This window comes from Micromys minutus (assembly GCF_963924665.1).
Source record: "Micromys minutus genome assembly, chromosome: 21".
Lineage (NCBI taxonomy): Eukaryota > Metazoa > Chordata > Mammalia > Rodentia > Muridae > Micromys > Micromys minutus.
This window is the reverse complement of record NC_137956.1, coordinates 11,678,630-11,695,352: the sequence shown is the minus strand read 5'-3', so window position 1 is coordinate 11,695,352 and position 16,723 is coordinate 11,678,630. Positions and strand designations below refer to the sequence as shown.

Here is a 16,723-nt window from a genome sequence, read left to right as displayed (position 1 = left end):
CAGGAAACAGAACAGCAGTAAGAGATGGTGCTTTTCCTGAGAACTGGGCATTGTCACAGCCAGGGTGACACAGAGCCAATGGAAGCTTCTGAATGTGGACTCCTGGGAGCATAGAACTGGGGAGGGACTGTACCTCATCCCTTCTGGGGTGGCTCTGCTTTCCATGGCTCAACAGAAAATCAGTGTAGGAACCAGGTACTCTTTATGTCCTCAAGGTGAAGCCTGTGGCCGGCTGAGACAGGTTTGGTGTAACTGCAGGTTGGTTGTCACCAGTGGGGAGACATTAAGGTACAAAGCTCTCTCTAGGCTCTCTGCAGGGCAACCATGGGGGAGGCAGACTGCCCTTCTCTAGTGTGCATCACTAAACAGTGCCCACAGCACAGTTCACCCTGACCCCTCTTTTTCACCCCTAGACACTGAGCCTCATTGCTGCCATGGCGGGGAAGCCAGTGCTTCACCACTTCAATGCCCGGGGCAGAATGGAGTGCATCAGGTGGCTCCTGGCTGCAGCAGGCGTGGAGGTAGGTTGTGCAGTGATCTTCTGCAGCGGGACCTCAGATCCAGTTTAAAATCCTTCTCTAAGTGAGACACACTCACCAGGAGAAGCCTGGGAAGTGTGACATAAACGGCAACTGTCTGGTACTAAAATAAGTGATAATTTTTAAAAGATATAGATACATTTTTACTAATAACTGGAGAGTTCAAACATATTGGAAATATATTTTTGAAGGCTTAGCAAACAGTGAAAGCTATTAACTTATGCAACGATTTTTAAGATATGTAGACATGACAAAGGCAGTTCCTGAGCAAGGAGATATGTTGAAAGACAGCCTGTAACCTTAGGGTGTACTCAGTGTTGGCGCTTATAAACTGAAGACATCAACTTGTAAGAGAACAATCAACAGTTGTGTGGAGGATCTTGAAATAGATGTAGTAAGTTCAAAAAAGCACAGCCTGCAACACTCAAGGATGGCAGAGGTGAACGGAGTATGACTGAGCGTTGGCCAACAATGCCATCCAGGCAGAAGCACTTAAAGAGAAACCCAAGACAAGACACAGACAAGGACATAAATTGTTCTTTTCTCCCTGCAGATGAGGTTTCTCTATATAGCCCTGGCTATTCTAGACCTCATTCTGCAGACCAGGATGGGCTTGAACTTACAGAGATCCTGAGTGCTGGGATTAAAGACATGCACTACCATTCCTTGACTGTAACCTGGCTCTTTGTAAGGATAAACTTTGGTAGGATAATATTCACCACGTATATCAAGCACATTGTATGAATGAATCTACTACAATTCCTGAGGTTTCCATGATGTGTTAGGTTTTGTTTACAGCTGAGAAGTACTAAAACAGTTCTCTACCCTTTTTTGGGCAGGGGAAATTATATGCTCTATTGATTTTGTTTTTAACACAGGGTTTCGCTTTGTAGGTGTGGTTATCTGAAACTCTTTTTTACTAATAAAATATTATAAATACAATAAAATAAATCTCAAATTCAAGAAATTTAGATGATGGGGCTGAAGAAATGGTGCAGCAGTTAAGAGCACTGACTGCTCTTTGAGGGTCTGGAGTTCAATTCCCAGCAACCACATGGTGGCTCACAACCATCTGTAATGGGATCCGATGACCTGGTCTGGAGTGTCTGAAGATTACTACAGTGTACCCATACACATAAAATAAACAAATAGCGGTTAGAATGAGCAGCTTGGTTGCTCTCAGCCCCTTCTGTTGATGAATCTAATAGGAATTTCCAAGGATCCCTGATCAGACTCCTGTGTACCTACTGGAGGTTTTCATTCTGCAGATGAAGTTCCCGGCAGGGATCACTGAGGTTCAGTGTCCACAGTAACAGGATGAGCTAATGAGCTGTTATTGTTCTGCTTCCAGTTTGAGGAGAAGTTCATACAGAGTCCAGAAGATCTGCAGAAGCTGAGAAAAGGTAACGCTGTGTGTCTGTACCAGGTCCCTGGGGGAAGGCTTGTCTGAAGGTGGTGGTGGGTGGAGGGAGGTGGTGGGTGGAGGGTGGTGGGTGGAGGGAGGTGGTGGGTGGAGGGTGGTGGGTGGAGGGTGGTGGTGGGTGGAGGGTGGTGGTGGGTGGAGGGAGGTGGTGGGTGGAGGGTGGTAGTGGGTGGAGGATGGTGGTGGGTGGAGGGTAGTGGTGGTGAGAACACTCAGGAGGACAGAGTGGGATGATGTAGACTGTGGGGCTCCCTGAGTGGCCTGACATGGGAACAGTGGGGACAGTGGTGAGGTCAGATGTCTCCAAGGATTTGATTGGTGCCTTGAGAATGTCTTTGCATTATTTCTGCATCTTTGTGAGAAGTTCACTCAGACACACTCACTCCCTGTGTGTTTTACCCACACTGCCCACCAACCACACAAACATGGATTAAACCAGGGATTAATCATGGATGGAGAACCAGCTGGAATGTTTTTCTTGAGCGGTTTTATTATAACTAGTAACAAGTTACTATCCCTGACAGATAGAAGCTGGGACCACGAGTTGGCTCACTACATAGGAAACTGTCTTACTGCACCCTGATGTCATGAACATCATCAGATTCCAAACTCTCTACTTAGCTCTGCTACATGGTGGCCCTCGGCTGTCCCTCCTCACCTCCTGAATGTATCCAGAAATGTGAACATAAAAACATACATGAGAGACACAGCATGTATGTGGATAGGGACTGAAGATGACTGAGACATGCTCCAAAGAGGATGAGAATGGGGAGGCAGAGAGGAAACAGAGGCTAAGATAGAGCAGATTCCACTTGAAATACAGTCACTCTTCTTTCCTCTGCTGGTCCAGACACTTCCATGCTTTTCTGCTCTTGGGAAGTGACACCTGTCAGACCTTCCTCTTTATCCTTCACAGGGGGGGATTTGATGTTTGACCAAGTGCCCATGGTGGAGATTGATGGCATGAAGCTGGTACAGACCAGAGCCATTCTCAACTACATCGCCACCAAATATGACCTGTATGGGAAGGATGTGAAGGAGAGAGTCCTGTACAGTATATTTCCTGTTACTACCCCAGTGGGAAACAAGGGAAGTATCTGGGTCCCTCTTTCAGCGAGGAAGAGAGCAGCAGGGTTTGTGTCTTGGACCAGGCTAGTGCGGGGTACCAACACTTTGGACAAATGTGGCAGAGTGTGTGGAGGGAAGGGAGAAGCAGATGGCATGGTGTCAGGTGACTGTGACCACATTAGAGGATGGTGCCCCCAGCTCAGCACAGGGACCCAGCTGCAAACCCGTGGGCCATGGTTCCTGAGCACAGTGGAATCATGACTTCAGGGATCAACTTCAGTGACTGGACCAGGGCCACCTGAAGCTTCTTATTCAGGCTAAAGCAGTCAGGCTGATGGTAGCAGCCACACTGGGAACCGCTCTGCTGTAGCAGAATCCTTCATTCATGAACCCTGTGTGGGAGTATCACAGGTGCTTCAAGAGCTAAGTGTGGTAGGAGCCAGCAACTCTAATGGTGGAGAGATTTCCATGGAAAAGAGTGACTTGGCTTTAACTGTGCTGGGATAGAAATATTCCTAGCAGCATTATTTATAATATTCTAATGGCAGAATCATCAAGAATGTCAGGATTTTCTAGCATAGATGAAAGAGGGGCAGAGTTTAAAAGTAGCCAGGCATATAGATGGTGTACTGAGGGAAGCAGAACAAGAGAAAGAGTGACCATTGTGTTAAGTAAAGGAAGCAGAAACAGGTCACATGGTCCACAGGTCAATTCATGGGAAATGTTCTTGTCCTTAGCACCGACAAGGACATGGAAGAGATTGAGATCGAACTCTTCTAACACTGCGGTATGCTAATATTTTTCAACTGCTACTAATGTACTGGAACACAGAATACTATCTTTCAAGGGGCCAAAAATGTTATTTTGAGAAAATGTGACAATGACTGTTTCACCCCCAATTATAAAAAACATTTAAGAACCAGTAAAAACCGAAGTCCACTGATATGCTGTGGATTAACAGAATAAAGCAATAGGCAATTTGCCAATTGGCAGTGTGATGACCACCTTTAATCTAAGCCATGCACTCAGGATGAGGAGGCAGGCAGAGTCTATTAGTTCAAGGACAGCCTGATCTCCAGGGACAACCATGGCTACATAGTAAAACCCTGCCTTTAAATGACAAGTCTTGATAATGATAATAAGCCCAGAATCTGGCATCAGCATGTGGAAGTCCTGCAGATGTGCTTCCTGAGAAAGAGGTGGAGAAGTTCTCACACTGAGCAAGAGTGACTCTGTCTGTGCAGCACAGTGAGACATGAGCAGAGACGCTCTGGCTGCTCAGTCAGGAGCTGTGTTTGAGGGAACAGGGGCTGGAGCTTGTCAGCTCTGAGAATAACCCATGTCAGAGAGAGAGACACACACAGATACAGACACACAGAGAATGAAATAGAGAAAAGATGCCCATCTGAGAGTTGCTGTTTATCTTCTGAGATACCACCAAGTGTCTAAGGACTGCATATTGGGGTAGGTAGGCCAATGGATGTTTGTTTTTGGGTTGGTCCATACGTGTGTAACAAATTTTTTTAACTGGGAGGAGTGGAAGGAGGAGGAGAAGCAGTGGTTTAGATGTAATGTATGAGAGAAGACCTTTGGAAAAATTTCTAAAAGTGTATCAAGCCCTTTAGGATATCAAGGGGAAAGTTCATATATCTGTTTAATATAAAAAATAATGACCTACTAGAGGCAAATAACTTTGCAGCCACCTTTCAGTTTATATTTCTCAAGTTTTCAAATTAAAATATAAAATAGGGAACCTATGCAAACCCTTGACAATTTGGATACTTTTATCTTTCAGGATTGACATGTATTCAGAGGGTATTTTAGATATGAGTGAAATAATCTTGCAACTGGTAATATGTCCCCCTGACCAAAGAGAAGCCAAGATTGCCTTGGCAAAAGACAGGACCAAAAACTACTACTTGCCTGCCTTTGAAAAGGTAAGTAGGATCTGCCACCAGGAACATCGAAGATTCAGGGACACAGGCCTGGAGAGAAGGCATTTCGAATAGCCAGGGAGCAGAGAGATCTCTGCCGAGCACATGGAAAGTGTGCCTGCCCCCTGCTTGGTCAGGGAAGCAGGAACCCTGCATTGGGCTGTCTGTTATTAGCCGGTGCCCCATGCATACAGAATGGATGTTAAGGCCATCTGCTACCAGGAAACCACAGAGAGGCAAGAACCAATCACTGACAACAAGACCACATATAAACATAGACAACGAGATGGCAAGAGGAAAGCGAAAGAACATACCCCAGGGAAACCAAGATAACCTGGCAACACCAGAACCCAACTCTCCCATCAAAACAAACAACAGAGTGCCAAACACTCCAGAAAAAGAAGACTCAGACACGAAATTATACCTCAAGATGATGATAGAGATCCTTAAACAAGAACAGGAGGAAAAGCATAAAAAATTAGAAGCTTTTAAAGAGAAAACAAGAAAAACACTCAAAGAATTCAAAGAACTAGAGGAAAACAGAACCAAAGAGATGAAGAGATGGAAAAAGAAATTTAAAACGGAAATGAATACAATAAAGAAAACACTAAAAGAGACAACTCTAAAGGTAGAAAACCTAAAAAAGAAATGAGGAGTCACAGAAGCAAGCATTTGAACAGACTACAAGAGATGGAAGAGAGAATCTCGGGGGCCGAAGACAACATCGAAAACATAGAAAAAACAGTCAGAGAAGTTGCAAAAACCAAAAAGCTCCTAACCCAAATGTCCAGGAGATCCAGGACAGAATTAGAAGACCAAACCTATGGAAAATATGAATAGAAGAGGGGGAAGAATATCAACTAAGAGGCACAGTAAATATCTTCAACAAAATCATAGAAGAAAACTTCCCTGCCCTTAAGAATAAGATGACCATGAGCATAGAAGAAGCCTACAGAACTCCAAATAGGTTGGACCAGAAAAGAAATTCCTCCTGACACTTAAAAATCAAAACACCAAGTACCCAAAGCAAAGAAAGAATACTAAGGCAGTAAGGGAAAAGAGGTCTTGTAAGATATAAAGGCAGACCAATCAGAATCACACCCGATTTCTCAACAGAGACTATGAAAGTTAGAAAATCCTGGACACACATCATGCAGACCCTAAGAGAGCACAAGCGCCAGCCCAAGCTGCTATACCCAGCAAAACTCTCAATCACCATAGATGGAGAGACTAAGATATTCTAAGACAAAACTAAATTTACACAATATCTGACCACAAACCCAGCACTACAATGAATTATAGGTGGAAAACTCAATACAACAAGGGGAGCTACATCCTAGTAAAAACAAGAAAACTCCTAAGCAAGAAAACCTATAGAAGAAAGACACACAGGCACAATGCGACCTCCAAAAGCAAAAATAGCAAGAAAGAGCAACCACTATTCCTTCATAGCTGTTCACATAAATGGACTCATTCTTGGCAAATGGCCCCAAGAAGCAAGCTGGAGTGGCCATTCCAATATCGAATAAAGTAGATTTTCAACCAAGAGTTATCAAAAAAGATAAGGAAGGACACTTTTTACTCATTACAGGGGAAATTTGTCAGGAGGACCTCTCAATCCTTAACATATATGCTCCAAATACAAAAGCACCCATATTCATAAAAGAAACCCTACTAAAGCTCAAAAAATACATTGCACCCCACACAATAATAGTGGGAGACCTAAACACCCCACTCTCACCAATGGACAAATCATGAAAAAAGAAACTGAACAAGGACACAGTAAAGCTAGCAGAGGTTATGAACCAACAGTAATTAATAGATATCTACAGAACATATTATCCTAAAACAAAAGAATACACCTTCTTCTCAGCACCTCATGACACCTTCTCAAAAATTGACCACATAATTGGTCACAAAATGCGCCTCAATAGATATATGAAGATTGAAATACTCCCATGCATCCTTTCAGATCACCATGGTCTAAGGCTTGTCTTTAATAACAACAAAGACAACAAAAACCCCATATACACAAGGAAACTAAACAATGCTCTATTAAACGATAGCAGGGTCAAAGAAGAAATAAAGAAATTAAGGATTTTCTAGAATTCAATGAAAACGAAAACACAACATAGCCAAACCTATGGGATGCAATTAAAGCAGTACTGAGAGGAAAACTCATAGCTCTGAGTGCTTCCAAAAAGAAACTGGAGAGAGCATACACTAGCAACTTGGCAGCACAGTTTAAAGCTCTAGAACAAAAGGAAGCAGATACACCCAAGAGGAGTAGACCTAAAGAAATAATCAAACTTAGGGCAGAAATAGACCAAATAGAAACAAAAAGAACCATTCAAAGAATCAACACAACCAAGAGCTGGTTCTTTGAAAAAATTAACAAAATTGATAAACCCTTAGCCAGACAAACTAGAAGGCAAAGAGAGTATCCAAATTAATAAAATCAGAAATGAAAGTGGAGACATAATAACTGAAACTGAGGATATTCAAGAAATCATCAGATCCTACTATAAAAGCCTATACTCAACAAAGCTGGAAAATTTCGAAGAAATGGATGAATTCCTAGACAAATACCAGATACTAAAGTTAAATCAGGAATAGGTAAACCATATAAAAACATCCCATAACACCTAAAGAAATAGAAGCAGTTATCAAAAGCCTCCCAACCAAAAAAAGCCCAGGTCCAGATGGGTTCAGTGCAAAATTTTATCAGACATTTATTGACAACCTAATACCAATACTCTCCAAACTATTCCACAAAACAGAATCAGTGGAACACTACCTAACTGATTTTTTGAGGCTACAATAACCCTCGTTCCTAAACCACACAAAGACCCTACAAGGAAAGAGAACTTCATACCAATCTCAGTTAAGAACATTGATGCAAAAATACTCAACAAGATCCTTGAAAACCCAATCCAAGAACACATCAAAGCGATCATTCAACATGACCAAGTAGGCTTCATCCCTAGTATGCAGGGATGGTTTAATATAAGGATGTAATCCACCATATAAACAAACTCAAAGAACAAAATCACATGGTCATCTCACTAGACGCTGAGAAAGCATTTGACAAAATTCAACACCCCTTCATGTTAAAAGTCCTGGAAAGATCAGGAATCCAAGGACCATACCTAAACATAATAAAAGCAATATACAGCAAACCAATAGCCAACATCAATCTTAATGGTGGGAAACTTGAAGCAATCCCACTAAACTCAGGGACTCGGCAAGGCTGTCCATTCTCCCCCTACCTATTCCACATAGTACTGGAAGTCCTGGCCAGAGCAATTAGACATCAAAAGAAAATGAAAGGGATATGAATTGGAAAGGAAGAAGTAAACACATCACTATTTGCAGATGACATGATAGTGTACTTAAGTGACCCCAAAAATTCCACCACAGAACTTCTACAGCTGATAAACAAGTTCAGCAAAGTGGCTGGATATAAAATTAACTCAAAAAAATGAGTAGCCTTCCTTTACTCAAAGGACAAACATGTGGAGAATATCATCCTTAGTGAGATAACCCAGTCACAAAAGAACAGACATACTATGCAGTTACTGATAATTGGATACTAACCCTAGAAAGCTCTTAACACCCCAGAAACAACTCATAGACTGTGTGAAGTTCAAGAAAAGAAAAAAGAAAAGAAAAAACCATTATGCTTAATCCTTACACACCAGGAAAACTTTGACTAATTCCAGGTTACATCCTGTTCTACATGTACTTTATGCTCATTCTAACTAGTAAGATCTTAATGCACACTATCAAACCTTTAAAAAAAAAAAAAAAAAACAAGCACTGACAAAAATGTATTCATATACTTTTATGCAAAAATGCTTAAAATTTGTATATTAAAAAAAAAGAAAAGGTAAGTAGACTCTTTGAAGTCTTGGGACATTGAGTATCAAGGACAAGAGAAAGGCAGAGGCTGGGAGACCAAGAATGCTGCCACACTGGCCTTCACTTCAATGACCCTGCCTTGCAGCTCCCGGCCCCACAGGACACTGTGTGAAATGGCCTGGGAAGGACACTGCAGGCTCATTCCATCTAGCATGTAGCATGCAACAGGCTTCATGTCCACAACCAGAACTGGGCCTGTGGAAGGCTGAGCCACACAGAGAAGGACATAGTTCCTACAGAAGGAAATGAACTTAGCTTCCAGAGAAATCTGCAGAAAACAGCAGATGGGGAAACATTCTGTCAGGTTACAGAGGGAGGCCTGAGAGCAGCTGCCTGTCAGGAGAATATGATAGAGCTTCAGAGACAGAGGACAAATATCTGAACAAGGACAGTGATGGAGGGCGGAGAGGAGGAGGTGATAAAGAGATGTTGAGGAAAACTCACCGCAGGACTTGGGGTCTCATCTTAGGAGAAAAGTCACACCCACTCAGCAAATGAAGCAATGCACATGGAATGTCTCTAATAGGCTTCTGTTTGGAGGTAAACAAATGAGCAATGTATACAGTCATAAGAGAAACCACACGTGTTGGCTAATTTGAAAGTGACAAAAATATGTTGTATTTCATATGAGCATATAGATAAAAACAACAGCCAGACATAATGAATGATCTGAGTTAAACTCACTACTGTCCACTAAATCTGGGAGGGACACAGAAGCGTAATCCAAGAATAATTTCATGGTTTTGAAGAACCTGAGGTCACAGTACTCCTGTCTTGGTTTCTTGCCTTTTCTTCCAAGTGCTCAGAAGTCTCCTCCCTTGACTCCATCCTTGGATAGTGTCTAAGGAGACCTGACTTGACAACCCATTCCTGACCAAGGCAGCACAGTCATTCATCAGGGCCTCCAGGAATGGACTGAGGATTGAAAAGAAAAGACAATTAAACAACATTTTAAAATGACCCCAGCCAGTACTGAGGCTGAATCAGGTTTAATTATTACTGTCTGATTGTATACCATTCTAGGTACTTTCAAAATATAGGGTTTGTTCTTAGATCAAAATAATAAAGAAAGAAAGAAAGAAAGAAAGCAGTCAAGAAAACAAAGCAAAGACAAAGTAATCAAACAAGGCAATTAACAAAGTCCCATGGTCACTGTGTCTAGGGGTTTATCAGGGTAAACAACATAAAAGAAATACAAAATTTTCATTGGCTGTATTACCCTGATTTAAACATCATATCTGAGCTCACTCCCTGTCCTCCTAGCCCAGTGCAACTATTCTTGTCAATATTCTTGAAGCTCCCCACACATTTCATGAATTATTACATTTTTTTTCATTCATTTGCTGAAAGTTGTCAGTGCTGCTTCTGCTCTGTGGAATCAGGGAGGGTTTAGGAACCGCCTGGTCCTAACATGCCTGGTCCCTGAAGCCTGTGGTTATGACATTCAAGGGCCTGTGTCATAGGACAGACTTTCCAGCCATCATAGCTGAAATTGTCTCTGATATGAGATTCATGCACTCCATGTACACAGTGAGCTGTGTACTAAGAACACTTGCTTCCTTTTGATTTAATGTGGTAATTATAATTATTTTATCTATATGTGGACAATGTAAAAGCAGTTCAGTGGATCTTTACTTGAAGCTGAGTGGAGGCCGTGTCCCCTTGTGGGACTTGGGAAGTGCAAGTGCCTCAGCTCACGAGTTTGTGTTCATAATCAGACTCTTCTAATTTTGCAGGTGTTGAAGAGCCACGGACAAGACTACCTTGTAGGCAACAGGCTGACCAGGGTGGACATCCACCTGCTGGAACTTCTCCTCTATGTTGAAGAGCTTGACGCCAGCCTTCTGACTCCTTTCCCTCTGCTCAAGGTGAGACCATCTCAGAGCAGCAGCCACACACAAGCCTCTGACAATAATAAAATGGTTGGCCTGGGGGCTGAGGAAAACTGAGCTACTACACCCTCAAGTTGAGGCTTGAATATATAATCTTGTTACGTGTGGAGATTTGAGGATGGTATCACCGGAAAAGTATTTTGTCTTTTGTAATGAGAAAGATGCAGGACCAGAGGCTCTCTCCTTGACCCTGTGCCTGGCAGGATGCCTCTGGCCTCTCTTTTCATCTTCATTCAGTCTGGTGTGGTTTTGTCTTGTCTTGGCTCACTCAGTGTCTGAGCAGGTCTCTGTCATGTCAATCCCTCCCCTCAGCTCTGTCTCCTGCTTTCTATATTTGCTTCCCCACATTCACCCTCATGCTCTCCCCACCCCCACCCCTGTGACCCCATCTTAGTCTCCCAGTGTGAAAAATGGCAGAGTTGCTTCTGGTTAGACTTGGACATTTCCTGTCTCCATTTGCTCCATTCAGTTTTTCATGTCTTCCTTTTTCTTTGCTTCTCTCTCCTCTCACACCCAAGAGTCAGTGCCACAGAGACAGACCTACAGGACATGTCTAGAGGAGATGGTCATTGGATGTCTAAGGAGCTCTTAAGACAAACAATGCTGACCTGGGGTTTCTGGCTCATGGTTTTTCATGCTTCTCATGTCCACACTGGGGCTGTTGCAAGGATGAGGTTGATGGTGTTCTGGAAGGTGCTGAAATTCCTGGGTTGTGCACATGAGGACTACCAACTCTCAAGCTGTGGTTTCTGGATTGCAGGCTTTCAAGAGCAGAATCAGCAGCCTCCCCAATGTGAAGAAGTTCCTACAGCCTGGCAGCCAGAGAAAGCCTCCCATGGATGCTAAACAAATTGAGGAAGCAAGGAAGATTTTCAAGTTTTAGTGAAGCTGCCTTGACCAGTTCTTTGTATCCGGTCTCTGATGTGTTGCAAAAGTGAGAAGAAATTGTTGATCCTGGGCATTTTGAAATAATAAACATAAAGAAATACTATATGGAAGTAGTGTTTGAATTGTGATCTTGGATTCCTGGTGTTGCATCTAAAAAGGAGGGCAAACTAAAATCCCTTCAAGGAAATGCTAGTCTGAATGTAACCCATCCCAAGCCATCCAGCCAGGCTCCTCCTGCAGGTTCAGGCCCAGGAGTTGTGGTCAATCTTGAATTATACAACAATCAATTTTCTCAGCAGTACTGCCCATCCATCCTTGAATGTCCTGTATGTAAGAGCTCTTGGTGACTCACACTGAATTTCCCTCCCTTTGTGTCTTCCAGTATGATTAGGCTGAAGCCAGAATTCATTCTTCACACTCCTCTCCTGAATCTGACCCAGAACCCATTAATACCCAGCTGGGATACTCCTCTGGCCTCGTGCTCAGCCCCAGATGGGAGGCACATGCTTGCCTTGTCTTGCCTAGTCTGAGCCAAGACCTTCACCTGAGTTGCCTCTCCATGCTGCCCCTCCAGCCCAGGCTGAACTCTCTTGGTGTGTCTTGTTCTCTTTCTTCATTTCCCTATGCTCCTAGGAGCCAGACCCAGGCCCAGGCAAGAGCAACATCAGCTCACTCTTCTGATGGGTCTGACCTGGGACCCTCACCTAACTCTGCTCCTTCAGGTTCAGGCCTGAGCATCAGCATCCTGCTATCTTGATCAGTGTGAAGGACCCTGTGCCACCTGTTCATTTATCTTTATCATGCTCCGATGCAAGATCTATCCCTGTCCAGGATATATAGCTATAAAATATTACAATGTCATATTTGGTACTAATTAGAAATGTAAAATAATACATGCGAAGGTTAAAAAAGGAAACAACATGTACTTTCACTCATGAAAGAGTCAAGGTCTTTCTCTGAAAATCAGCACGGGATTGGGGAGAGAACCGTTGATACATAGCTGGTAATTATTATTCTGATTTTTGTGTAGTGTGCATGACACTTGACTCTCACCCCAGCTTGGGCTTTGACAAAAACAACACAAACTACCAAACTTCCTTACAACATGTTGGTGAACTGCTGTGTGTGTTCCTGGGAGTTTCTATAGGAACGTGATAAGGCAGCGTCTAAGTGGGTCTCAGCCACACCAGCCTGCAGGTGAATGTCCCATCTCTGGAGCAGTCAGAGCCACCACAGGCCCCTCCTCCCCAGCAGCCTTGAGAACCTGAGGAGCCTGGTGAAAACCCTCAGGTCCCTGAGTAATGAGCTCCTCTCCCTCCATGTGGCTTGGATCTGCCCTTCAGCTTGGCTGCACCTGGAGGAAGCAAATCATGACCTCTGGGCACTCCTGTGAGGGACTTTCTCTTTTCTTCTTAATATTTATTGATTTGTATATGTATGAGTGTTTTGCATGCACATATATGTCTTTCTCGTGTGTGTCTGTTGCTTATGGTCACCAGAATAGGGTGTCAGATCCCCTGGAACTAGAAACAAAGATTTTGAGCCATCATGGGTGCTAGAAATCAAAGCTGCATCCTTTGAGAAAGTATCCATTTATCTTAGCAGAAATGCAATGTCTCCAGCCCCTTTCTCGATAAAATTGTTTGTGGGAAGAGTCACCATAAATGTAGGTAACACCTGTTGGTAACAGCCCAGACAGAAGAACACTGAAGAAGGAATCTTGGCTTTTTTGCCTGCTTTGTCCCACTCTTGCTGACAAGTTCATGTGCCTTGTGGCTGTGGTATTCCTACACTGCTATTAAGACCAACTGTATTGTGGTACATTTAGACAGTGGAGTACTAATCACCTATTACAAACAATGACTTTATAAAATACTTAGGCAAATGGATGGAACTAGAACCTATCATCCTGAGTGAGGTAACTCAGTCACAAAAGAACAAACATGGTATGCACTCACTGATAAGCAGATACCAGCCCCGGAAAGCTCTGAATACCTGAGAAATATCTCATAGACTTTCTAAAGCTCAAAAAGAAGGAAGGCCAGAATGTGTAAGCCTCAGTCCTTCTTAGAAGGAAGAACAAAACACTCATGGGAGAAGGTACAGTGTCAAATAGAAAAGCAGGGATTGAAGAATAGAACAGAGACCTGGGGAACTACCCTATATGCAGCCACTAAACCCAAGCACTATTGCTGATGCCAAAAAGTGCTTACTGGCAGGAACCAGATAGGGGGAATGGGAGTGGGGTGGTGGTTAGGGGACAACATTAGAAATGTAAATACAGAGAATAGCTAAAAAACAATTTTTTAAAAAAGACTAACTATATTGGGAATCCTATATATTCTGAACTATATTATAATTATATCCTATATATTATAAACAAACTGAAGACAAGGAGCTTCATAGGAATTTCCCCCTTCCAGTTCCAGACTAGATTGTTAAAATATCCAGATTTGTGGACTGAACTTCTGCTTTATTCTTGGTCTCTGAGTATGAGACAATCATTGTTGGAATACCCAGACCACATCCACTGAGCCAGTCTATTAAATCTCCTTTGAATACACACACACACAAAATCAATCACTTCAGTACATCTTGACTAATATAGAAGAGATGTTTCAATACTGAGGAGATTGTCTTAGGGCTTCCATCACTGTGAAGAGACACCATGACCAAGACAACCTTTACAAAGGACATTTCATTGGGGTTGTCTTGTAGGTTCAGAGGTTCAGTCCATTATCATCATAGTAAGAAGCATGGTAGTGTCCAGACAGGTATGGCTTTGGAAGAATTCAGTATCTTGATCCAAAGACAGCCTGGAGAGGACTGGGTGGAGCTGAGACACTGGACCTCAAAACCCACCTTCACAGTAACACACTTCCTCCAAAAAGGCCACACCTCCCAATAAATAATGCCACTCCTATGGACAAGCATATTCAAACCACCACATTGTTATAAAACAGTGAGTCTTTTAAAATACAGTGTAGGACCAGGGACATAGCTCAGTGGCATGAATTTTTATTCAGGGTGTAATGCAATGTTTAAGGTCTTGGTATCCAGGCAGTGGAGAGCCTTGTAGGAAACTTCATGAGCTTACTATAAAACCTCATCCTTGCTTGCTCTGGGTTGTTGAACCCCCCAAGGGATTTGAATCAGGGGCAACATGAGGCCCAGGGTCAAGACACAAAGTACTTAGTTTGGAACACAAGAAGAGTATCTTTACTTCTTCCTGGTAGGGAACTATTTGCTAAACACATTTAAAATCCCAAAGAGTAAGAGAATGTTCCACAAGGGTCCCTCTGAGCTAATGAGGGTTTACAGCCCAATTCTGGAACCAACTGTATCACCGCTGAACCTCTACAACAAGTGAGGACAAAGTATGGCCACCTGGCACCAAGCAATGTGACTTCCAAGTTCCCTTCCAGCAGGTGAGGAGTAGGGTCTGGCATACTATCAGGCTGAAGATGATGCATCTCAGATATCTTCCTGAGTCCTGACCACCAGCTCTGTCCTCTAACCTACAAGCCTGGGACACTGGCCTTCACCTCTGGTGACAGTCTTATCATTCCTCCTGGGAGGCTGGTCATGTGACCTACCAGGCATGAAAAAGGAATGGAAGAGTGGTTGACCTATAGGTTGTCAGTTCTTACAAGCCACTAGATATCGTCATACCCAGGTTCCAGTCCCAGCCTTTGCTTTTGCTGAGGGAGGGTAGACCAACAGTAAAACTTTTCTACCTGTGGGGAACTCTTGGCACCATGGAACGATCACTGTTGCTCCCTCAATTGGTTCTGCTATGCAACCTCAAGGTACGGTGGTTGTGGTTTACATTTAACCAGGCCCACGAGCTGCTCTAGGGACTCTGGAATAATCCTGGGTCAGACAGTAACTGAACCTGGGCCCTGGCCTTGTGGCTGCAGCTTCCTACACCAAGGCCTCCCTGGGGCTTTCTGCACTCTGCACTGATCTTTCCCCACAGACTCTGAGGCCTGCTGGCCACCAGAGCAATGAATATGTGAGGCCCAAGCCCTTTTGTAGGCAGGTTCTGGATTGAGGTTGTTTGAAAGGACAGAAATTTTGGCACTGGCTCTCCGTCCTGATTGCATTAATTATTGTGCCCAACCAGGGCACCTGTTAGAGTAGCAACCTCTTGAGTCCCTGCTGTCAAGGCCACACTAGAGATAGCCTGCCCCAGTTTAGGGGTCATTTGCACCTTTATGAGTTGCTTTTGCCAACTCAAGGATGGGCCAGTTGCTGTAGATTCTTCAAGGATGCAGGGGGAAACGTGGGAACCACAGAGACTTCAGTCTTTGTTTGGTTTCTATTGCTCTGAGGGAACACCATGGCACACACAGTCCATATCTAAGGAAAGCCAAGGCAGGAATCTTGAGACAGGAACTGAAACAGAGGATCTGAAGAAATGCTGCTCATTAGGTTGCAATGTGCGCACACAGACAGCACACATACACACACACAAACACACACACACACAAACACACACCACTCACACCTCATACTAATGAATTAACAATTATGATGAAAGCAAAGATTTAAGACAAGAGAGTCATTGTAGCCACCTGTCTCCTTCCTTACAGGCAAGAGTAAGCCTGGGGCAAAGAGGAAGCCTCATCTGCTGACACACCCACAAGAAAAAGAACCCAGTAGTAGCTCAGGCCTAGGGACACTGGAACACTTAGAGTCTCTTTCCCATCCTGATTGTTATTTTCCCTTCCTGTCTCAGAAACCCATGTTTATTAAGTAATCGCCCAAGATCACACATGTAACTGTCAAACCAGGACTGTGCTCAAGATAGGAGTCTGAGTACCACCTCCATGATTGCTTCCAGCTTGAAGAATTCTGTCAGAACTCATATCAGTCTTTTCAGGATGGCCTCAGGACCCACAGTCCTATGTCAGAGGCTGCAATATCCCCTGGTGTTTGTACCTCAGGCTCTTGAGGGCAAGACAGAGAGTCACAGGTGTGCCAAGGTATTTAATCCCTGAGGCATGCTAGAGAGGTTTGGGAAGCCTGGAACTGCCTACAAGGTAGGGCGATTTG

The 16,723-nt window shown here is 43.5% G+C and overlaps 1 protein-coding gene across 1 annotated transcript; it reads left to right on the top strand.

Annotated features, from left to right (window-relative positions):
- Window positions 1-434: 434 nt before the first annotated feature.
- LOC308434584 (glutathione S-transferase A2-like) lies at window positions 435-11,660 on the top strand (the record flags this gene model as incomplete). Its single annotated transcript, XM_080934900.1, has 6 exons — window positions 435-521; window positions 1,891-1,942; window positions 2,879-3,011; window positions 4,826-4,967; window positions 10,622-10,753; window positions 11,538-11,660. 6 exons carry the CDS (start codon window positions 435-437, stop codon window positions 11,658-11,660), a joined length of 669 nt encoding a protein of 222 aa, XP_080791026.1.
- Between the last annotated feature and the right edge of the window lie 5,063 nt (window positions 11,661-16,723).